This window comes from Mesoplodon bidens (genome assembly GCF_964165515.1).
Source record: "Mesoplodon bidens genome assembly, chromosome: 2".
Classification (NCBI taxonomy): domain Eukaryota; kingdom Metazoa; phylum Chordata; class Mammalia; order Artiodactyla; family Ziphiidae; genus Mesoplodon; species Mesoplodon bidens.
In genome coordinates, this window is record NC_138177.1 from 1,596,652 (window position 1) to 1,619,988 (window position 23,337).

Here is a 23,337-nt window from a genome sequence, read left to right on the forward strand (position 1 = left end):
CCTACAGATTTCCAAAGGCTGATCCCTTTGCTGACTTCATTAGTCTGCACGTCTATCTATCATCTCTTCCGCCACAGCAACACCCAGACACAGACAGTAGGATGGCTGGCACTCACACCTTTGAGACGCACAGGACGTCTTGGTTTTAGCAGTCGGAACCCTTCCTGGGTCCTCTGGGTAAAATACGGATTTGAGGGGTTTCTATTTCAAAGGCAGGAAATGGTGTCCGACTTCTCAGCCTGCTGCACACGCACCGCGGCTCAGACACCTGCGTGGTGATACCTGCACGGAGATACCTGCATGGTGGCGTTGTCGTCCGTGTGGAGGGTGCACTGGGCCACAGCAGGGAAAGCCTGGCAGATAAGCAGCTGGGAGAGGGGGGGCTTCGTGTTCCGCACGACGGTGGTCAGGATGTCAATGGCCGTCTGCAGGAGAGAAGTCGGGCTTGCCTCCGGGGTGGGCGGAGGGGGCCCAACAACAAGATCCTCACTGTGAGGAGCCCACCCACCAACCCAGAGACACTCATCATGAAAGGCACGTTTCTGGAAGAAGAAGACAGCAGAGGGTACTCTCAGTCTCCTGGCGGCAGCTCATCACTTGAGAAGCCACAGGGGTGGGCGGGGGCGGAGGCTGACTGGACAGCCAGGGACAGTGTCATCACGGGACTGTCCAATCACCGAGGGCACCTTGGGAACAAGAGCTCCCTTCTGAAAGCCTCGAGAACCACCCACTGTCCTTGTGGGTGAAGTAGCCCAGGAACATCACCCCGTGAACATATCACGCTGCTGGTCGGCGTCAGCGGGGTGGGATCTCGGGGGGCTCGTGCGGGGCTCGCTCGCGCTCTCTCATCCCCACCCTGGCCCCGTAACGACTGCCATACCGCACAGAGCCCCGCAGGGATCTTGTCTGCTGGTGCCTGCATGATGCTGACCAGGGTGGGAATCAGCCTCATCTGCATGGGGCCCTGGCAGGCTTCAATCTGGGACAGCTCCTTGAAGATGTCCTGAGCCAGCGAGGCGACCACAGGATCTGAAGTGGAGAAGGCAACACGAGTCCCCCCGCCTGGTGGTCTGTGTGTGCTTCTGCCTTAGTGCTGCCTGTTGTTTGGCCCTAACCGAAGTGAACAACTCCTGCTTTTTTTTTTTTTTAGAAATTTCATGTAATGTCTGAAACATTTATATTAACATATTTCCATACAAATAACCCAAAGAGAGTTTAGTATTAGTTATTTTTTGTTTGTTTGTTTGTTTTTTTATACTGCAGGTTCTTATTAGTCATCAAGTTTATACACTTCAGTGTATACATGTCAATCCCAATCACCCAGTTCAGCACACCACCATCCCCGCCCCACCACGGTTTTCCCCCCTTGGTGTCCATACGTTTACAACTTCTGCTTTGATTACACATCACTGACCCGGGACCTACTGGGGCCACCTGAGTAACCTGAAAAGCAGGGAGAGCCGCTAGCTGTCTGGGAGACAGCATGTGTGTGATCACACGAAGTCAGGGACGAGTCAGCAACAGCGATCCCTAAAACAAAACCTGCCTCTTTTTCTGGGACAAACCTTTAACGTCTGTATTCTTGTGAAACTTGGACTGATTATGAAAACAAATGCTTAAGGGGGAAAAAAAGCCCCCACTGATACTGTGTTAAGACGACATCAGTCTCAGAAACTGCCCAAGCACTGCCTCGTCCCAGGTTCCCACGTGTCGACGAGGACCACGTACATCTCCTGGGGGTGGTCACCATGCCCGAGAACTCCCACAGCCACTGGAGGGCAAGAGGTAAAGCCTTCCAAAAGCAGAGCCTCGTGAAGAAATGCAACTTCAGCTCGACCTGCTTTGTGTAAGAAAAATACAAATGCCCTCCTCTATCTAGCATGAGACAACGTATGCAGTGTGCAGGGCACTAAGACACACATTAAAAGTTCACTGCAGCATTGTCCATAATAGACAAAAACTGTAAACAACCCAGAGGTTCATGAACAGAATGGGTAAATAAATGATATTTATGGAATAAATACTATGTGATGGGCAGAGAAAATGAGGACTATCTAAGAGTGCAGTGTGGAACCCTCCTTAGGACACATTTTTAAGTGAAAAAACGAATTGAATAAAATGTTTAGTACGACATCACGTTACATAACCAACCCCCTTCCAAGCTTCAACACTCGCTCTTCAGATACAAATGTCCTTAATATTTCTAATACACACTCACTGCAGAAAAACTTAAAATGCAGAGAAGTATTAAAGGAAAAAATACACCTGTAATTCCACCACCTAGAGATAACTACTCTTAACATTTTGATGCATTTTCTTCTGGTGTTTTTTCTATATACATAACCACACAAACATCCTTTTCTAAAGCAAAACCAAAACTTGGGGTTATATTCTACGCATTTTGGAAAACAATCTATTCACTTACTACAAGGTGAGCGCTTCCTCGTGGCTTTAACAATTCCTTTGAGGTTTGATTATTAACGGCTGCAAAGCATTCCATTTTATGGACATAATTAATTAACCTCTCATTATTTCCAAATTTTTGCTACTATAAAAAACACGCAATGAACACCTTATTCATAAACCTTTGCATGTATCTCCTCCTTCACTTTTCCTTTTCTAGTTAGAGTTCTAGGCCGCTTCTTTTAGGAAGCTTTTGATTTAGCTGCTCAATCCCCTTACTTTCCTGTCAAAGTCCTAGATTATGCATATCTTGCTGGTTAGCTTTCTTCCCAGTTATGACCAGACGGCGACTGTTACAGGCACAGGTTCTCTGCTGTTTGTGCTGCTGGATCTACAGTGCGACCCTACTCTCGCTGACTCAAAGTCACACTCTTCGCTTCTACTGCTGAGACCACCAGAGCCAGGGCAGGGCTCGTGCGCCCCCCCACCCCGCCCCCCGCCGCCGCGCGCGTACCGTTGCTGTACTTCAGGAAGATGGCGATGGTGAACGGGCAGATCCTGCTCTCCATGCTCGCCGTGAACTCTGGGTCCACCGTACACACGATGCACAGGGTCTCCATCACCAGGTTGAGGACCTCGGAGCTGAACTGAGCCGCCAGGTGCATTAAGCCATCCAGGATGCTGGGGAGGAAGGGCTGCAGCACGTGGGTGCTCTCCGAGACCTTCAGCTGGTCACAGTAACTGGAGGGCAAGAAAGAAGCAAGCACGGCTCACCAGTGGTCCCTCAGTTCCTGGTGTTTCCAGTCAGCATCACGTGTGACGGCATTTACATGGGAAGCTTTATGAAGCTACTTCTAGAGCCCATTAAGTTTTTACATCTTTCTGTGGCTTTTTTTTTTAGAACTATCACCACCACCATTTCTATGTTTTCTAATTTATTTCTGCTTTGGTCTTTGTTATTTCCTTTAAAATTTCTTTCATCCCTCTATTTCGTTTTGAAGCAAATCCCAGTCATGGTTACATCCAAATTATTAAGATATTAAGTGATTAAGTGATTATGATTCCTCAGACTATTGTTTTAGTCACATTCCTAAGATATATATATATATATATATATAATATATATTATATATATATATAATTTTCCAAACAGTGTTTTAAAATCTTTTCCAATACAACTGTTACTTAGTAAGAGACTATTTTTTAACTTCCATGTTATAAAGATTTTATACTTTTTGGAGTTTTTTTGCATCCTAAGATGAGATCAATGTATATAAACATTTTACACATACTTACAAAACTGGTGTACTATTTGCAGGGTTTAAAAGTTTGTTTTCAAAACAGAAACAGACTCACTGACTTAAGAGTACGAACTTCTGGTTACGGGGGGGTGGGAGGGATACACTGGGAGTTTGGGATTGACATGTACACACTGTTATATTTAAAATCGATAACCAACAACGACCTACTGTATGGCACAGGGAACTCTGCTCAATACTCTTTAATACCCAAGATGGGAAAAGAATTTGAAAAACAATAGATACAGGTAGATGTATAACTGGATCACTTTGCTGTACACCTGAAACCAACACAACATTGTTAATCAACTATTCTCCAATACAAAATAAAAATTTTTAAATTTTAAAAAAGGAAATTTTATTTCTTAAAAAAAGTTTGTTTTCTATTCATAGTTCTATCTTATTCGCCTCTTAATTCAATCAATAAATATTTACTGGGTGCTGCTTACCATGTCCAATGGGATACAATTATTAAAAATATATCATCTAAGTCTTTACTTCTGTTATTTTCAGAACAGTAATAAAAGTCAATAAAAACATTGTTTCTCTATGTTAAAAAAACCTAGTGCAGAAACAAGGCCCCCCGACCCCAGGTTCTCAATAAATGGTTTTTCTTAACTTAATTTTTAAGTGTCTTACAACCATATTATTTGTGTCAGCTGCTGGGTTCAAAGATCCACAGTGACTAGTAAACCTGTGGGCTTAGATCTCAGATTTGTTCAGATTCTTTGTTTTTTGGTCCATAACATCTTTTTTTTTTAAGCCACACTGCGCAGCTTGTGGGATCTTAGCTCCCCAACCAGGGATCGAACCCAGGCCCTTGGCAGTGGAAGTGCCAAGTCCTAACCACTGGATTGTCAGGGAGTCCCTCATCTCTAACATCTCTGTGTTCAATGCCACCGTGCTCTAACCTAACTCCTCCTTAAGGGCTGGCCCAGCATCTGGCCGTGGGCAGCTCTTGGCTCGTCAGACTGGATTCTGCATCCGCCTCCACTGGGACTGGGCTGTGCCCTACCTCTTCCCGTGGCTTCTCATTTTAAGGGTTTACAGAGTCCGGGAGACCACAGAGTGCATCATCTGGCCAGATCATATGGGATCTTCTATGCCAAGCTAAGGAGGTTAGACTTTATCCTGGAAGCCAGTGTATATCAAAGTTTTTTTTTTTTTTACAAATTACTCCTAACACCTAATCTCTTCTTTGCCCTACCCCACAGTCTTCAGGGAAAACCGACATCCCAGGAAAATGCTCTATATTTCTCCTGTGGCCTCATGGACTGTCCGGTATACTCTGACTTTCTTCTGGGTACCTGTATCCCAGAGTTCGAAGAGCACAACCAGAGCCATGAGTTTTAATTTTCAGGCACAAGAAGCTGAGCACACGAGCCAGGGCAGCCACAGTGGGAGAGGGAGGAAGGGAGGAGAGGCGAAGGAACCAAGCCCTGGCAGAGAGCTGGCATCTCTGGGAGTACAGACCTCTGTCTTTAGGTATAAGATCTAAAGGTACAAGATCTGTACTTTTACTATCACAGGGGCTACAGGTAGGGTAGGCCTGGAGGTGGTAAACAGTAAGCTCAGTAGTGGATGTGTTAGTTTTCAGGTGCTTGTAAGATACCCATCCTGGCATAGCCGGTAAGCACATACATTAATTTGGAGCTCTGGAGAAAGGCTGGCATAAATATGATTAGAGAAATGAGACACAAGTGGAAGTATCTGTCAATAAATATCTTGTTTCAGAAATGGTTTAAGGCAGTTTGCAATAATACATACACCACGACATGAATGAATATATTAAAACTGGGGTAAAAGAAAGAAAAGCCAAGGTGGTACGATGACCAGGAAAGGGTTGCTAGTGACATGAGAATGAGCAGTTTCAATGACATGATGAGAATATAAGCCAGATTGAAACTGGCTGGAAAACTGAAGAGGGAAATGGCCAAATGGAGAATCCTGGCTGTGAAAGAAAGCACAGCTAGCACCCCTTCACAGGAAGCTTTTAACCTGGGGTCCACTCTTCCACACATGATGTAAAATTTTATAAACAGGTATGAGTGTCCATTTCTTTGCTGTGCATGTTCATGGCTTTTGTCACTTTTCCAGAGACAGCCATTACACCTTTCCAGAAAACCAATGCCCATGTAGTCAGAGAACTGAAAACTATTACAAAAAAAAGAGTTCTCTTCACATATTTTTTCTGATTATAAGAGTAATATAAAATTTAAACTAAATTTAAATTCTTTTCAGCTTTATTGCGGCGTGACCGACCTATAAAATGGTTAGCTATGTCCACTGAGATGACTGGACGTACATGCACAGCGTGAAAGATTTCCCACATCCAGGTCATTGACGGTCCATCATCTCAGATTTACCTTCTTCTGGGTGAGAACACTAATTTCTAGGTCCCGTTAAACGATGCAGTCACCATATCTCACGTTAGATCCTCAGCTCTTGGTCATCTGACCAACGACAGCATGTACCCTTTTATCAGTCTCTCCATGTTCCCCACCCTCAGCAACCACCTTCCTGCTCTCCTTTACAATGAGTTAGGCTTTTTATTTTTTATTTATTTATTTATTTTTGCGGTACACGGGCCTCTCACTGTTGTGGCCTCTCCCGTTGCGGAGCACGGGCTTTGGACGCGCAGGCTCAGCGGCCATGGCTCACGGGCCCAGCCGCTCCGCGGGATGTGGGATCTTCCTGGACCGGGGCACGAACCCGTGTCCCCTGCATTGGCAGGCGGACTCTCAACCACTGCGCCACCAGGGAAGCCCTGAGTTAGGCTTTTTAAAAGATTCCACATATAAGTGATACCATGCAGTATTTGTCTTCCTCTGTGAGGCTTATTTCACTCAGCACCGTGCCCTCAAGGTAGATCCAAGCTGCTGCAAATGGCAGGCTTTCCCTCGTTCTCGCAGCTGAGTTATATTATGGTCCACTGAACATGCACACATCTCCTTCATCCACTCAACCACCGATGCACACTCAGGTTGTTTCCATATCTCGGCCAATGTGAATACTACTACAATAAACACAGGAGTGCAGACACCTCTTCGAGATCCTGTTTTCATTTCGTTTGGATATATACCCAGAAATGGGACTGCTGGATCAAATGGTAGTTCTATTTTTAATTTTTTTTAGGACTGTTTCCATACTGTTTTCCACAGTGGCTGCACCAATTTACAATCCCACCAGCAGTGCACAAGGGCTCCCTTTTCTCCACACCCTCACCAACCTTGTTATTTCTTGTCTTTTTGACGATAGCCATTCTAACACGTTTGAGGTGGTAGCTCATTGCGGTTATGATGTGCATTTTCCTGATAACTAGTGATGTTGAGCACCCTTTCATGTACCGGTTGGCTATCTGTATGTCTTCTTTCGAAAAAGTGTCTATTCAAGTCCTCTGCCATTTAAAAAAATCAGATTAGTTGCTATTGAGTTGTATGAGTTTTTCATATATTTTGCATATTAACTGCTTATCAGATAAATGGTTTGCAAATATTTTCTCCCATTCAGTAGGTTGCCTTTTCATTTGGCTGATGGTTTCCTTTGCTGTGCTTTTTTAGTTTGATGTAGTCCCACTTGTTTACTTTTGCTTTTGTTGCCAAATACAAAAAATCATTGCCAAGACAAATGTCAAGGAGTTTAACTTTTATGTTTTTCTCCAGGAGTCTTATGGTTTCAGGTCTTAGGTTCAAGTCTTTCATTTATTTTGAGTTGACCTAAGTACATGGTGTAAGATAAGGGTCCAGTTTTCCGAACACCATTTATTGAAGAGACTGTCCTTCCCCCACTGTATATTCTTGGCTCCTCTGTCATAAAATAACTGACCATATAAGTGTGGGTTTATAGCTGGGCTCTCTGTTCTGCTCCACTGATCTCTGTGTCTGTTTTTATGCCAATACCACACTGTTTAGATTACTGTAGCTTTGTAATATAGTTTAAAATCAGGACGTCTGATGCCTCCAGCTTTGTTTACCTTTCTCAAGATTGCTTTGGCTATTCAGGGTCTCTTGTGATTCCACACAAATGTTAGAATTGTTTGTTCTTCTATGAAAAATGCCACTGGAATTATGATGGGGTTGCACTGAATCTGTACATTGCTTTGGGTAGTTTGGACATCTGAAAAATATTCATTATTCCAATCCATGAACATGAAACATCTTTCTATTTGTGTCTTCTTCAATCTTTCATTGATGTCTTATAGTTTTCTGTGTATAGATCTTTCACCATCTTGGTTAAATTTATGCTTAGGCATTTTATTGTTTTTGATGCAATTGTACAGGAGATTGTTTTTTAAATTTCTCTTTGTGATAGTTCATTACTTCTTCTTTTCTCTTCTAATTGCTCTGGCTGGGACTTCCAGTACTATGTTGAATAGGAGTGCTAAGAGTGGCTACCCTTACCTTGTTCTTCATCTTAGAGAAAAAGCTTTCTTGCAGCCTTTCACTGTTGAATATGATGTTAGCTGGGGGGGTTGTCATATATGGCCTTTATTGTGTTGGGATATGTTCCTTCTATACACTTTGTTGAAAGTTTTTGTCATGAATGAGTATTGAATGTTGTCAAATGCTTTTTCTGCATCTATTAAGATATTCATGTGATTTTTTATTTTTCATTCTATTAACAGGTGTGTGACATTTATTGATTTATGTATGTTGAACCATCCTTGCATCCCAGGGATAAATCCCACTTGATAGTGGTGTGTGATCCTCTTACTGTGTTGTTGAATTCAGTCTGCTAGTATTGTGTTGAAAATCTCTGCGTCTATATTCATCAGGCATACTGGCCTGTAGTTTTCTTTTCCTGTAGTGTCCTTGTATGGCTTTGTTATCAGGGAATGCTGGCCTAGTAAAATGAGTTTGGAAATGTTCCCACCTCTTCAATTTTTTTGGAAAGAGTTTGAGAAGGACTGGTATTAATTCTTCTTTAAATGTTTGTAGAACTTACCAGTGAAACCATCTGGTCCTGGGCTTTTCTCTTATGGGAGGTTTTTGATTACTGACTCGCTCTCCTTGTTAGTTATTGGTCTGTTCAGATTTTCAATTTCTTTATGATTCAGTTTTGTTAGGCTGTATGTTTCTAGGAATTTATACATTTCTTTTAGGTTATCCAATTTGTTGGCATACACCTGTTCATAGTCGTCTCTTATGAACCTTTGTCTTTCTGTGTTATCAGTTGTACGGTTTCCCTTTTCATTTCTGATTCTGTACTTGAGTCTTCTCTCTCTTCTTTTTAGTCTGGCTAAAGTCTGTCAATTTTGTTTATCTTTTCAAAAACCAGCTCTTAGTCTCACTAAATTTTTCTAATATTTTTCTGCTCTTTATTTTATTTATTGCTGCTCTCATCTTCCTACTGCTACCTTTGGGCTTAGTTTGTTCTCTAATTCCTGAGGTATAAAGTTAGGTTGTTTGAGATCTTTCTTTTTTCTCAATGTAGGTGTTTTTATCTATAAACTTCCTTCTTAAAACTCCTTTTGCTGCATCCCATAAGTTTTGGTATTTGTATTTTCCATTTTCGTGTGTTTTAGAATATCTTTTATTATTTTTTAAAATCATTTATTTATTTATTTATTTATTTATTTTTGGTCGTGTTGGGTCTTCACTGCTGTGCACGGCCTCTCTCTAGTTGCAGTGAGTGGGGGCTACTCTTCATTGCAGTGTGTGGGCTTCTCATTGCAGTGGCTTCTCTTGTTGTGGAGCACGGGCTCTAGGCGCACAGGCTTCAGTAGCTGTGGCTCATGGGCCTACGTGCTCTGCAGCTTGTGGGATCTTCCCAGACCAGGGCTCGAACCCGTGTCCCCTGCATTGGCAGGCAGATTCTTAACTGCTGCGCCACCAGGGAAGTCCCTCAGAATATCCTTAGATCACTCTTTTGAGTTCTTTGATCCACGGGTTATTTAGAAGTGTGTTGTTTGATTTCCATATATTTGTGATTTTTCCAGTTTTCCTACTGTAATTGATTTCTAGTTTCATCTCAACGTGATCAGAAAAGATACTTGGTATTATTTTAATCTTAAATTCACTAAAACCTGCTTCATGACTTATCCTGGAGAATGCTCCCTGCATGCTTGGGAAGGATGTATGTTCTGCTGCTGTTGGATGGAATGTTCTGTATGTCTATTGGGTCCATTTGGTTGAAAGTATAGTTTAAGTCCAATGTTCCCCTATTGATTTTCTGTTTGGATGAGCATATCCATTGTTAAGGGTGGGATATAAATCTCCTGCTATTATTGTACTGTTGTCTATTTCTCCTTTCAGATATTGATATCTGCTTAATATGTTTAGGTGCTCTGATGGCAGGTGCACATATATTTATAATTGTTGTATCTTCCTGATGAATTAACCCCCTTATCATATAATGACCTTTGTTTCTTGTTACAGCTTTTGAATTAAAGTCTACTTTGTCGGATAAAAGTATAGATACCCTCACTCTCTTTTGGTTTCTACTTACACGGAATATCTTTTTCCATCCCTTTACTTTGAGCCTATGTGTGTACTAAAACCCATAGTCTCTTTTAGGCAGCATATAGTTGGGTCTTCTTTTTCAATCCATTCAGCTACTTTGACTTTTAATTGGAGAATTTAATCCATTTAAAGTAATTTTTGATAAGTGAGCCCATTTTATTAACTGCCATTTTATTGTTTTCTGGCTCTCCTGTAGTCCCCTGTTCCCCCGACCTTTCTCTCTGGCTGTCTTCCTTTGTGAATGGTGATCTTCCATGGTGGAATGCTTTGACTCCTTTATCTTTATCTTTTGTGCGTCTATCATAGATGTTTGCTTTGTGGCTACCATAAGACATTTTATAGATATGATAGTCTATTTCACACTGACAACTTAACTTGGGCTGCATACAAAAATTCTACCCCTTTATTCTCTTCCTTTAATGTTTCTGATGTCATGATTTAACTCCTTTTATACTGTGTATTCATAATAATAATCACAAAGTATTTAGCTAGTTTTAATTTATTTATTTATTTATTTTTGAAGTACGCAGGTGTCTCACTGTTGTGGCCTCTCCCGCTGTGGAGCACAGGCTCCTGACGCGCAGGCTCAGCGGCCATGGCTCATGGGCCCAGCCGCTCCGCGGCATGTGGGATCTTCCCGGACTGGGGCACGAACCCGTGTCCCCTGCATCGGCAGGCGGACTCTCAACCACTGAGCCACCAGGGAAGCCCTTTAGCTAGTTATTTTTAACACTTTCATGCTTTAACCTTTATACTAAAGTGGTTAACACACCACCATATTACAGTATCAGAGTATTCCGAATCGATTGTATACTCAGCTGTACCAGTGTGTTATATATTTTCACATTATTAATTAGCACCCTTTCATTTCAGCTTGAAGAACTCCTCTTAGCATTTCTTGTAAGGCAGGTCTAGTGGTGAAGAACCCCTTCAGCTTTGTCGTCTGGGAAAGTCTTTATCTTGTCTTCAGTTCTGAAGGACAACTTTCCTAGCTAAAGCACTCTTGGTTGGCAGTTTTTTCTTTCAGCACCTAGAACACATCATCCCACTGTCTCCTGGCCTGCAAAGTTTCTGCTGAGAAATCTGTTTCTAGCCTTATGGGAGTTCCCTTGTATGAGAGAAAAGTTTTTTCCTCTTGCTGCTTTGAAAATTCCCTCTTTGTCTTTGATTTTAGATAGTTTTTACTACATTTTGTCTTGGAGATCACCCTGGATTGAAATTTTGGGGTGATATATTAGCTTTATAACTAGGAGGTAAAATCTCTCCTCAGATTTGGAAAGTTCTCAGACATTATTTCTTTAAAAAGCTTTTTGCCCCTTCTCCCTCTCTTCTCCTGGGACTCCAATAATTTGTAGACTGCTTCTCCTGAAGATATCCCATAGTTCACATTTTCTTCCTTCTTTTCCATTCTTTATTCTCTATCCTCCTCTGACTGGATAATTTTGAAGGTTCCGTCTTCTACTTCACAGGCTTTTTCTTCTGCCTGATCCATTCTGCTACTGATGCTCTCTACTGCATTTTCTATTTCATTCTCTGTATCCTTCAGCTCCAGAATTTGTTTGGTTCTTTTTTTTTTTTTTTGCGGTACATGAGCCTCTCACTGTTGTGGCCTCTCCCGTTGCGGAGCACAGGCTCCGGACGCGCAGGCTCAGCGGCCATGGCTCACGGGCCCAGCCGCTCCGCGGCATGTGGGATCTTCCCGGACCGGGGCACGAACCTGTGTCCCCTGCATTGGCAGGCGGACTCTCAACCACTGTGCCACCAGGGAAGCCCTGTTTGGTTCTTTTTTTATAATTTCTCTCTTTGTTGAACTTCTCATTTTGTCTGTGAGTTGTTTTTCTGATTTCATGGAATTGTCTTTCTGTGTTTTCTTGTAGCTCACTGAGCTCCTTAAAAATGGCTGTTTTGAAATTCTTTATCAGATAAATCACAGATCTCCACGTCTTTGGGGTTGGTTACTGGAACATTATTGTGTTTCTTTTGTGATGTCACGCTTCCTTGGTTTTTCATGTTCCTTTATGTCTTGCACTGCTGTCTGCACATCTGAAGTAGCAGTCGCCTCCTCCAGGCTTTACTGACTGACCTCTTCCAAGTGTCCAATCTTGGATTTTTTTTTGCTCCAGTGGTGTGCTAGAACTTCTCCACTGGGCTTTGGACTTCGACAAAGGCTCTCTCATCTGTGGGTAACTGTCTCAGTCAGTGTTCTCCAGGAGGTCCTGGACCGCGTCAAGATCCACAGCTGGGACCGAGGTCTGTGTTTCTATTATCTGACATACAGGTGGGTGAGATTCCCCCTGGGTCCCTTGGTGTACCGTGCCGATGACAGAACCAAAGCCAAGTGGGGCTGTAGCCGGGACTATGGTCGGAAGTCAGTGGCTGGGATGTGGGCCTGCCTTCTCAAAACAGCTCTCCTTGTCCTTAGATGTCACTGAGTTTGACACTCTCCTCACTTGGACAGATGCCAAATTGTTGTTGTGGGAGGGATAAGAGCGAGGGACATCTTATTCAGACATCTTGCCGACACGCCCCCCCCGCTCCCCCCACCCAGCAATGGTTTCTAAAGACACATGGTAATGCCAGCACCTCAATCTCTGCTTCAAAAGGTAAGGAGGTAGCGCAGGCAGGTGGAAGGTGAACTCCGCGTGTTTAGGGTTTCAAGCAATTCTTAGGATTCAACTGAGACTCTGTAAGTTTGGACTTGAAAATACTCTTGAAAACATCAATACTCCCTGTGGTCTGAGAAGGAATATAAATAAAGAACTAAGAGAGCCACTGGTACACGAGCTGCGACAAAGAGAGGTGAAATTGGGGAAAAACAAGCAGTGTTCCCAGGCTACATTCTCCCAAATTTGGTTTCCAATACACAGGCAATCAATCAACCAAATGACTCTAAGCCTGCTTCTAAGACCCGCTGCTGTGTGACCCGAGGCAAGTTAGTTATCTCTCGGAGCCTCAGGTTCTGCTTCTCTGTAAGACAGAGAGTTGGTCGAGATGATTCCAGAGCGGGAGTGAATTGAAAAGGAACGAGGAGTAAAAGGGGACAGGATGTATCCGGGACTCACAGAAGCCATGTTTCTGGTATGGTTTCTTTCCCTGTCCTTCCAACATCCATTCTGCAGGAGATCTTCAGAAATTTCCAAGCAACATAATCCACTGGACAACTGCTGTTTGGGACTTCTACCCTGAGCAACTTTCTCTTACAACAGTTTCCATTGTCCTAAGGTGGCGTACTCACCCCCAGATGGCTCTCACTGCAGAAATTCGAACTGATGGGGGTTGTGTCTCATGAAGACCACTAACTGTTGCCTGAAGAAACTGCTGGATCAATTCAGGGGACATAGCAACAGTGAACCGACTGGCAGCCCAAAGGGCCCGGCCCAAGAGGAAAGGAGACACTGGGAGGAAGAGAGAGCAGTTAGGGGCTGGATAATACAAGTTTCTGCTACTGCCCGCCCTCCTCCCCACCTCTATTCCTCAGTTAGTTGCAGTAACTGGATACCACCTAACATACATAACGTAATGGAGAGAAAAAGCATGATCTTAAAAGATAAAAGCAAATGTATGACCTATGGCACAGAATCATTTCCCTAGTTTCACTTTTCACTATTTTCAAAGTACATTTTGAATATTCCTAGACTACAAAGCCCCCCACCCTTGTTCCCACCACAGCTCTCACCACCCCTTACCACACTGCTAGTCAGTCCTCTAGATGTCTTCTCCACTGCCAGTTTTTTCCTACTCTTGGACCACTATTGGAATACTATAAATTATAGCTCTGTCATGCTTTTATTTAAAATGTCAGCAAATTCCATAGCCTACCAAATAAAGCCCATCTAAATTCGCACGGCATTCGAGGCCCCCTCAGATCAGTGACTCTAGCATTACCTCTCATTTCCCTTTGTGCCTTCCAAACTCAGGCACACACCCCTCCCTAGGAAGTCAACATCTTACTTTGCCATTTCTGTGCTTTGTTTATAAGCCAACACACTCACCTCTCCTTGCATTATCTAACCGATCTCTTGGGCTGAAGTAATCCTAACTATCTCTGCCACTTTAAGCCCATGTCTTTAGCTTTCTAACAGGATACAAATATATTTTTTGATATTCTAGGCACTGGTGTAAGGATTACTACCCCCTGCCTATTATAAGATGCTTGAGGACAGAGACTATACTTATTCAGCTGTCATAGGGCTTAACTTAGTTACCTGTACAATAAACATTTAGTTGATGGGACCTATTCAACAGAACCCAGCAAACGGTGCCAAATAACTACATACTAATTCATATAATGGAGAGTACCATCCAGGAACGCCTGGAAGTCCCAAAAGTTAAAACTATTTTCATAGCAATACCAAGACATTATTTGTCTTTTTTCATTCTCATTCCTTCTCGAGTATACAGTGGAATTTTCCAGAGGTTACTGATGTGTGACACCATGGTTCTGACAGCTAATGGAACGTATGCTTGTATTTCTTATATTTTGAAAGCTTCTCAGTTTTAATTTCTATTATGTTAAATACTGCTACATGTGACTCACAAAAAAATCTCCTTGGGATCACTGATAATTTTTTAAAGTGTAAAGGGGTCCTGAGACTAAAAAGTTTGAGAATGGCTTGTACAGAAAAACTTTGCTAGGGCAAGTTCTACAAAAAATATGCTGGTGAGTTTGAGAAATTCCAACACTGTCATTTAACACGTAATTACACTATGTCCATTAGGTGCCAGGCACTGTGGGGCAAAAGGACATATTAGACATGGCTTGTACTCAAATATCTTACATTCTAGTAGGAGAAAGAAAACATATTTGTCAACCACAACATAATGCAGCACGTGGTAAATGCAGAATAAATAGGAACATGCTCAGTGGGTCCTGAGCTCTGGACGCTCAACCATTTTAATTCTGTGACTCAGGCCCGAGATGCCCTGTAACAGCTGGCCTAAGGAGAGGTGGAGAACATTTTCCAATGGCTTAAGCTACCCAGAGGGCATCCTATGGAGAGGAAGCAGTGAGTGGACTGACACGGCATCGACGACGCAGGGGTCCCACGACTTAAGTACTCAGGGAGGAAGCAGAGACAGCACTGCGGGCTCTGAGGGTGAGAACAAGGCACGGAGATCGTCGCACAGAGACAACGCCGTCTCTCAGCCGCTGACCTGCGCTGCTGAGAAATCAGGCTCACGTAGTCGAGGCTACTTTTTAAGGCTAGTAGTGAACGTGGACCTGAGAACGGAAACTTTAATCATGTAGACAGAAGAGCTTGAGAAAACTGACAAGAAGCACACAGAAAGGATGAACCACACACAGGCTGCCTGAGGGCATGGGGATTTTGCAACGACAGAGCTTGCACCAGAGGTCTCAAGGCAGAGCAGCCAAATCTGCACTCTATTCAGATGCCAGAAAACATCCAGGACTCGAGCGCTGATTGGGAGAACAGTGTGAGAGAACAGCACGGAAGAACTATGAACGAGGCAATCCTAGTCTCTCAGTTGGTGAAGCTTGAGTCAAGGTCTCTGGGCAGTTTAGAGGTTCAGACGAGCTCAAGCTCTAGGGTGGAAGAAGAATGTTCACCCCGAGGTTTACCTGCCTAAGTGAACAACAGAACTGAGCTGATGGTGGGCCTATGCACGGTGCTGAAACCTACCTGAGAGGTTGAGGTCTGCAAGCACAACGTTGGTCAGGAAGCCATGCATGTCGAAGGGGATCCTGCCATTCTTCACGCTGTCGGTGATGATGGACTTCACCGAGCCGAGGGCCAACATGCACGCCTCATGGATCTTCCACCTGCCAAAGGGACACCACAGCCTGGTCACACAGACCCACGGTCAAAGAGACAGACGCTTGAGGGAAGCCAATTCAGGAAAGGGCATTTCAGCACAGCCTGACCCCAAAGTGCATTGAGCTGCTCTTCCGATCTAAACCTATAACTGAAAACAGTGTAATTTAATAATAACAGGTTTTCCTAATTAAAAACAAAGCAAAAGTCCTTCCTTTCAAACCTTTTTAAAACGGGGTAAAATAAAAGCATCTTAGCCAACTGTTTTAAGGATGGGAAGAAGTGCTTTAAAACAGATAATGCAAAGCAAGGACGCGCCTGCCTCCGACCTGATGCCCAGAGCACGTCCCTCAGTGGGACGCCCGCTGCCCACTCTCACCAATGTCCGGTGCTGCCATTCTTGGTGTGCTCAGCTTCCTGTAAATGCCGAGTTGCTGCGGCGGCCAGGGCTGCTGCGCTCTCATTCTGGAAATCAGTGGCCACAGCCTGGTGGGAGGAGAGGCGCTAACAAATGTTTCTGTGCAAATTAAACTGCAAGCTTCATTGCACACTGAATGGTTCCAACTCCTTCACATATACACGGCTAAGCCCAATTAGGTACATTCAAAATACAGCCCCTAATTGTATTAAGGTCTCTATGTTAAAGTAGTATCCATATTTCCGCAGTGCCCAAGCACTGTGAAGCTCACAAAATGGACAGCTCCCTTTGGCTACATTCAGCAGAGCCTAAGGGGTCAATGAGAGATTCAGCTTTGAATGGCAGGGGACCAGATATTTATTCTCTGGGAGCCTGACCGTGGAAATACAAGGCTCATCTACTAGCTGAAACTTGGTGTGGTCTTTCCTAGGTGCCTTAGAAACACCGCAGGATAACAAGGAGTGCTCACCAACAAGGAAACAACAAGAACAAGCCTCGCCCCTGACAGGCGGCAGGTGGCAGCTTCTTCACAGACCCTCAGCCTAGAGACAGTCCTGGGCTCCAGTCAGAGCCAAAGGAACATGAGCAGCCATCTGGGTGTTCAACCTCTCAGCCATCTAAGTTTTTTAAATTTGCCAACCTCTAGTTGGTGGTACAGCTTCTTGCTGAAGAGTGAATTAAACTGAGAAGTCCCTGATTCAACCACCCTTACCCATTAGAACACTATCCTCTGCACAATTCTTACACCTGATATTTACACGTAAATAAGAACCGGGAGCAGTGACTTTGGAGCTCCGGAGTCTCAGACGTCACTCGAGATGCTCTTCTTATCCCCCAAAAGCCTAAGACAAAGTCACCCAACAACACTGCTCAGCTTGGGTTAGAGATCTAGAAAGAAGAGGAATAGCTCAGGATCATTTGGCTGAAGTATCAAGGTGGCCCTCTTACCAGCAACAAGTCTTGGGCTGCGATCCTAACAGTATAGGAGAAAGTGTCATCATCTTCATCTTCCACAAACTGCTGGGGGTTGGCTGTCCACACTTTAATCTGAAAGGATGAGGAAGTCAGGTCTCTCTGAGGCTCCCATTTGCTCCGTATGTTCCCTCTTTTCATCTACACACTGGAATCGTTCAGCCTTTTGTTTTTATCTTGAACAGAATGCTATTCTTTTTGGTGCAGAGAAGTGAACCCTTTAACAAGCTGAGCAGCAAAGGCCGCTGCAGAAGGTGGCTGACTGCTGGCCCCTCCTACTGTAGTTGGCTGTTACCCCCAGATACGTCAATTTGCGGAGTCTAGTAGGTCTGATGGGTATTTAATGGAAAATCATGTCCATCCTTGTGTTGTTCACACGAGACAGGCATTATCATATTTTTTTAATGCTCTTTTCTGGTCTAATGATTCACCAACCAGGCTAATGATCTGAACTCTATTATATCTCACTACTTATAGAGAAAAGGTAGGCTCTTCTGGATATCTGGGCCTTTGGCTGGCGGTCCTATAGATGTAAAAGTATTAGTACTCTGAAAGCCCAATTACCTAGTACAGGAGTTGATAAAACCCCAACACCCAGGGATTCGGCAACATAATGACATCAAAGCTTTCTAGAACTTCCCATGAAGTTACTCTTCAGGTGTCTCTCTTTCAAAATCAGTTGGTCACCTGACTTAGACCCCACATGCAGGCTGCACTCTGTGAATGCAAGCCGGTCACTGTCGCCCACAGGCTGTTACCTGCTCCTCGGTGATCTGCATGTATAGGATGAGATAGTAAATCAACTCAGGCAAGGCCTTCTTGACAGTGCTTTTGAATTTGCTATTTTCTAGGAGAGCGTGGACAAATTCAAAAATGCTAAAGACGAGATTTTCAAAGCCCAGGACTTCGCCTACAGGAAACACACAAGAGAAGCTTTTAATGACAAGAAAGCAACAGGAAAGCACAGATGCTGGAAAGGAACTACGTCATCTCTGTAAGTTAATGAATAGTGAAAGCACTTGCTAATTATTATTCTCCAGGGAATGGAAGAAGGGGCTGAGGAGTCAAAGAAAGGGACTTGAGGCCATTAAGGACTCTTTGGTTTTTCAAGGAAAAGAATCAGGGAATGCCCTGGTGGTCCAGTGGTTAGGACTCAGCGCTTTCACTGCCGAGGGCATGGGTTCAATCCCTGGTCGGGGAACTAAAATCCCAAAAGCCGTGCAGCGAGGCACACCCCCCCACCCAGCCCCCGCCCCCCAAAAAAAGGAATCAGAAACACTGAACATATTTTCTACTCAGAAATTCTACAATTCATGAGACTCACGCAAATGCCTATGAGGAACAGTTCAATGATTTTCCACTTCTCATTTCCCCACATCTAATACACTCAGAGGAAACTCGGTGAGAACACTCTCTTAAGAGCATGAAGCCTCTGAGTTCCCGCCTCTGTTCTGTCTTTTCCTGGCTCCCTTTCCCACTAAGGGGTACACCTGTCGAGATGAGACACGCCACGTACCATCAGAATCCACAGGGTCTTCTACTTCCTCTGTGTAGTTTACTTCTGTCCTCACATAAGTACAATGAAGAGTAAAGAAACAGAATCTGGAGGCTGCTCTAGACACGCTCTACAAGGGCATATGCCGTACACACCCCAACACCAGGAGCAGGCGTTTTAAGAAAGTGGAACCACGTGAACGTTAAGACCCAAGGCTAGATTCCCAACTATGGGGGTGGCAGGCCCCTTCGACCTTCTGGAAAGGATATAAAGCTGCACTTTCAGTGAGGGTGTTCCAAACAATAGGCAGAATTTGCTGCATGGAGGACACCATGTGCTTTGGGAAGTTTTTCACCAGGGCTGTCACTGCCTGAGAAGTTAAAGAGAGAAAACCCCAAGAGTTACAAGTGATATGGGAGAAAAATCACTGATTTCAGACCACTCTTCAAACCCCCAGCATCTCCATCGCAGTAAATATTTACCTTCAGGACTTCCATCTTAAACCCGCTGTCAGACGTGGGGCCGTCTGGTATCTGGAGGGCCTGGACGAAAGCCTCTGTGAACTGCTGCACCACAGGGAAGATCAGGACTTTGGCCGCACCCTGGCGGCAGAAACCAAAGTCAGTACTGGACGCAGCCCGAATCAAGGGCTCAGTGCACGCACCAAACACCGAGACCCGCGCTGTCTCCAGACCCCTTCAGGCTCGGGCCTCAATCAGAAGGGTGTGGCCACAAGGTCACTGGAGGTGTCCCCAAGGCCTGCTGTGTCCTTATCCAACACTGGCAGCTCCTCACCAGGAGCTTCTTCGAAGCTATTACATAAGACCAGCTTCTCAATCCCAGGGACTGGTATTTTTCAGCTAGGCTGGCTCCACATGGGAGAGAGGTAAAAGAGCAGTGAAGTTCTGGGTGATGACTAGCGTGAAAAAGATGCAGGAGGAGGTGTTAGAAAAAATAAGGCTCAGACGAAAGGAAACTAAGCTACACGCAGATGAGGAATTTAACCAGAACATTCACTGCATCCACAACACAGCGAGTGTCCAACCTGGCATTGCTGTGCCGAAGACCTCTAGGCAGGCCATCTGTTACCAACCTAAAGGCTCACTCACCTTCTCCAGCTCCTCCATGTTACAGATCATATGGGCACAAGTGGTAAAAATCTCCACGGCTCGGGAACGGGTTCGAATACCATACACCTGGAAACAAGTTACAGTGTCGCTATGAGACTGGTGGGTGTGCATTCGTGCGTGCGTGCGTGCGCGTGTGTGACTAAACTGTGATTACTCAATCCTGACATGGGACTGGATCCCCTAGAGAGACAGGAAATGTCAATCACTCATGTCCAGGAGACAGACTTCTTCCGTAATCCAGAGAATGGAAGGCAACACGATGTTAGAACTTATTAGAACCAGCCTTACATAGAGGCCTCTGTGGGTTAATTTGACAAAAATATGAAGCTGGGTACTGCCTGAAATCCCAACACAGTCAACATATTTCTTTCAAAACACAGCCCTTGGCTGGGGCCGGAGAGGAGTAGGGAGGTTAACCAAACACATACAGAGTAAAGCAAGGGCTTATCAGGCACAGTGCAGGGATAGAATTGTTCCCAAGTACTCGGCTGAGGCGAGCAAGCTCGGGTGGACTGCCCCATGCGAGGCCAAGGCAGCACCAAGGCAGCAGGGCTGAGATGTGAGGGGAGACTGCAGCTACTTCACTCTCTCATCACAGGCTTGTCCTCGCAGTTGTAAGTGAACGCCTAAGCATCATCCCAACTCAGCCTTTGTCAGTTCTTGTCTTCAGGTTTGGGGATCAGCAGCCAGCACACGGGCTCCCCGAGTGGGGCAGCTGGCCAGAGCCCGAGCAGCTCTGCCTGCTGGATGGCGCGGCTGAGACCCATACCTCGGCCATGGTGAAGATCTTGTACATCTCTGGGAGGATGACAGGAGCAACCAGCGGCATCTGGGTGTCCGTGACTTCCCGAGTGAATTCTACGAGAAGAAAGCCCTGCTTTAAAAAGACATTCCGTGTGAAAACTGTTGAACTGCTTCTAGGCAGCACACAGGGAGAGACGCTGGTTGGGAGACGTACCTGGGCGTACGGAAGCAGTGCCAATTATTGGTCAGAAGGGAAAGAGACCACAGAGATAAAGGAGAATACACGAGATTAAGAAAGAAAACCTGTAACGGAACTGTGTAAAAATCCCTGTGAGGCTGCCTTAGGAAAATTCGGAATTAATCTAGTCTGTGCCCACTGTCACCATCCAGGTGCACCTGGAGGCGTCTCACCTTTGTCCCACTTTCAATACCCCGCCCAAGAAGCTGTTCTGACGCACACAGTAAAGTCTGTGCAGGCTTACCTGGCTTGAGCTCCACCCTGCAGATGGGCACGGGGTCTACTGACCTAGAGGTCAGGCCACTGCTCAGAGGAAGAGAAGGGGGTTTATACCGCATGAAGGCGGCAAAGAGCACCCTGGCTGCGGAATGAGACTTGAGGAAGGTGAGGCAAATGTGGGCCCTGGCTTTCCCTTCACTTCCAAAACCTCACGAGGCACCGAGACAGCAAGCAGGGCTCTGGACGGTGTCACTGAGCGTGGACTACAGTCCTCGAGCCTCAGTGTCCTCTCGTCTATCTGCTGCTTTACTCTCATGATCACTCTGGATAGTCTCAATTTATCAACACTTTACAAGCTTAAGTCCAAAGTAAGTTTTCTGAAGTCACTCATTAGGTCAGAAAAAGCACGGGATGCCAGCGACATCAGTCTTCAAAGTTCTTTGAAAGCGAAGAGAAAGCTGAGGCTCATGGATCACTCATTTCAACCCCTGGCGGCTGTGTTTGCATTTCCTTCACACCATTAGCCTTGGCTGTCATTTATAAACAGCGAAGTTTAATGGGAAGCCTTATTAAATTGGAGAGACTGGGACAGCACCTTAAACAGCCCTGACGAGAGTCAGGCCCGCTCTCCTGCCGGGCTCCTGCCCCCACACCAGTGCCCTGCTCCCCGCACGCACACCTGAGCTGTAGCTGCCGGAGCGCGGCCCAGCCTCAAGTGAAGGCGTGTCAAGCAGCTATTCGGGAGTGCAGGCTGGCAGCGACCCACTTGCAGAAGAACGCACACTTCCCCTAGCTCTTTCCCTGTGGCCGACAGAAAAGTCATCTCACTGAACAATGATTTCCTTAGTCAAACACAACAAGGGCTCTTGAGCAAGCCAACTGTATATACAAATGTACAACTATTCTTTTCTCCAGGTTTTTAAAAAAGAAGCTGAACTTTGTGTTGGAAGACTGGAAGGGAATAGGCTTCCTTTCCTTAGTAGAAAATGGGTCTGTTAATTGATATTTTGGCATCATGAGCTTGTAAAGAATCCTAGAAGGCTCATTCCACGGAGAGGGGTAGGAGGAGTCACCTGAATAATATGCCGTACAAGAGAAACAAGGGCGATAAGCAGGGCAGGGAACATCTGAGCAAGGAGCGTTTGACCTTTTCAGTAGGTCAGCTCTATGCCCTGAGCACCTGTCACATGTAATCAATAAAAATACACTGGGTGGTGCAAAAAGGCAGCTGGGGCACGGGAAGAGGGGGTTTGAAACAAAAGGAGAGGGGTGATTTGCTTTTGGACATAGAACTGGTATTATCTACTATCAATATTAGATGGACTAGTAAAATTGGGCCCAAATGCCAAGTTTCGTAAACTGACTGACACTCAGAAAAGGTAGAAACATTCCTAACGATGTAAGAATACCTTTCAGGTAAGGTAGCAGATCACGGAGAAGGAGGTAAGACGGGGTGAGACTTCCGCACACTCATATAAACAGAAAGCAATGTGGTTTCTAACAGATCAGTACGATGGACGTGCCAGCTGGGAGGAGCAGCAGGGAGGGTGACGCGTGGGACGCAGGGGGCAAAACCAGGGGATGGTCTCCAATACCTGTAAGCACTCGCATGGCGCCGTGGACTGCGTTTAAGTCTCCGCTCACCAGCATCCCCATGAGCAGGTTGAAGAGCTGGGGCCAGGCTTCGGGCCAGTCCCAGTGAGCAATGGCTGACACCGCATAGGCCACGCTGGAGCGCACCTTGCTTATCGACTCTCTTAAGCCATTGGGCAATAGCTCCCGGATGACGATTTTTGCCTGGAGAGGAGAAAAGCCCACCTGCCATTAGACCAGGTTATAAGTGAGTGGCAGAGTCCTATCCAGTTCATGTGCTGGAAAAGCAATGTGTACAAGACACCACATATCTATGGAAAACTCCAGTACGCCAGCTGGACAAGTAATTCATCCAGAGAGTCTAACTATGGTCTCTAAACTTATGCTGTCCATTATGGTAGCCACCAGCTACATGCGGCCATTTCAATGTAAATTAATTAAAATTAAATGAAGTTAAAAATTCAGCTCATCAGTTGCCCTAGCCACATTCTAAGTGCTCAGCACCCATACGTGACTAGCGGCTGTACTGGACAGCACGGACACAGAACGTTTGCATAACGGCAGGAAGCTCCAATGGACAGGGCTGCTCTAG

At 45.0% G+C, this 23,337-nt stretch overlaps 1 protein-coding gene across 3 annotated transcripts in view; it reads right to left on the minus strand.

The window, feature by feature from the left end:
- The window catches only part of IPO9 (importin 9), a 46,415-nt gene that overhangs the window by 4,632 nt on the left and 18,446 nt on the right, over positions 1-23,337 (minus strand). For all 3 annotated transcript variants that reach the window (XM_081256170.1, XM_081256168.1, XM_081256169.1), the window contains 14 exons: positions 22,748-22,949; positions 20,721-20,809; positions 19,931-20,017; positions 19,304-19,423; positions 19,091-19,191; positions 18,843-18,901; positions 18,085-18,236; positions 17,303-17,401; positions 16,316-16,422; positions 15,805-15,944; positions 13,398-13,557; positions 2,918-3,144; positions 881-1,029; positions 297-425 (listed from right to left, as the gene is read on the minus strand). In XM_081256170.1, the coding sequence (XP_081112296.1) occupies positions 297-425; positions 881-1,029; positions 2,918-3,144; positions 13,398-13,557; positions 15,805-15,944; positions 16,316-16,422; positions 17,303-17,401; positions 18,085-18,236; positions 18,843-18,901; positions 19,091-19,191; positions 19,304-19,423; positions 19,931-20,017; positions 20,721-20,809; positions 22,748-22,949 (1,821 nt within the window). The remainder of the gene's footprint in view (positions 1-296; positions 426-880; positions 1,030-2,917; positions 3,145-13,397; positions 13,558-15,804; positions 15,945-16,315; positions 16,423-17,302; positions 17,402-18,084; positions 18,237-18,842; positions 18,902-19,090; positions 19,192-19,303; positions 19,424-19,930; positions 20,018-20,720; positions 20,810-22,747; positions 22,950-23,337) is intronic.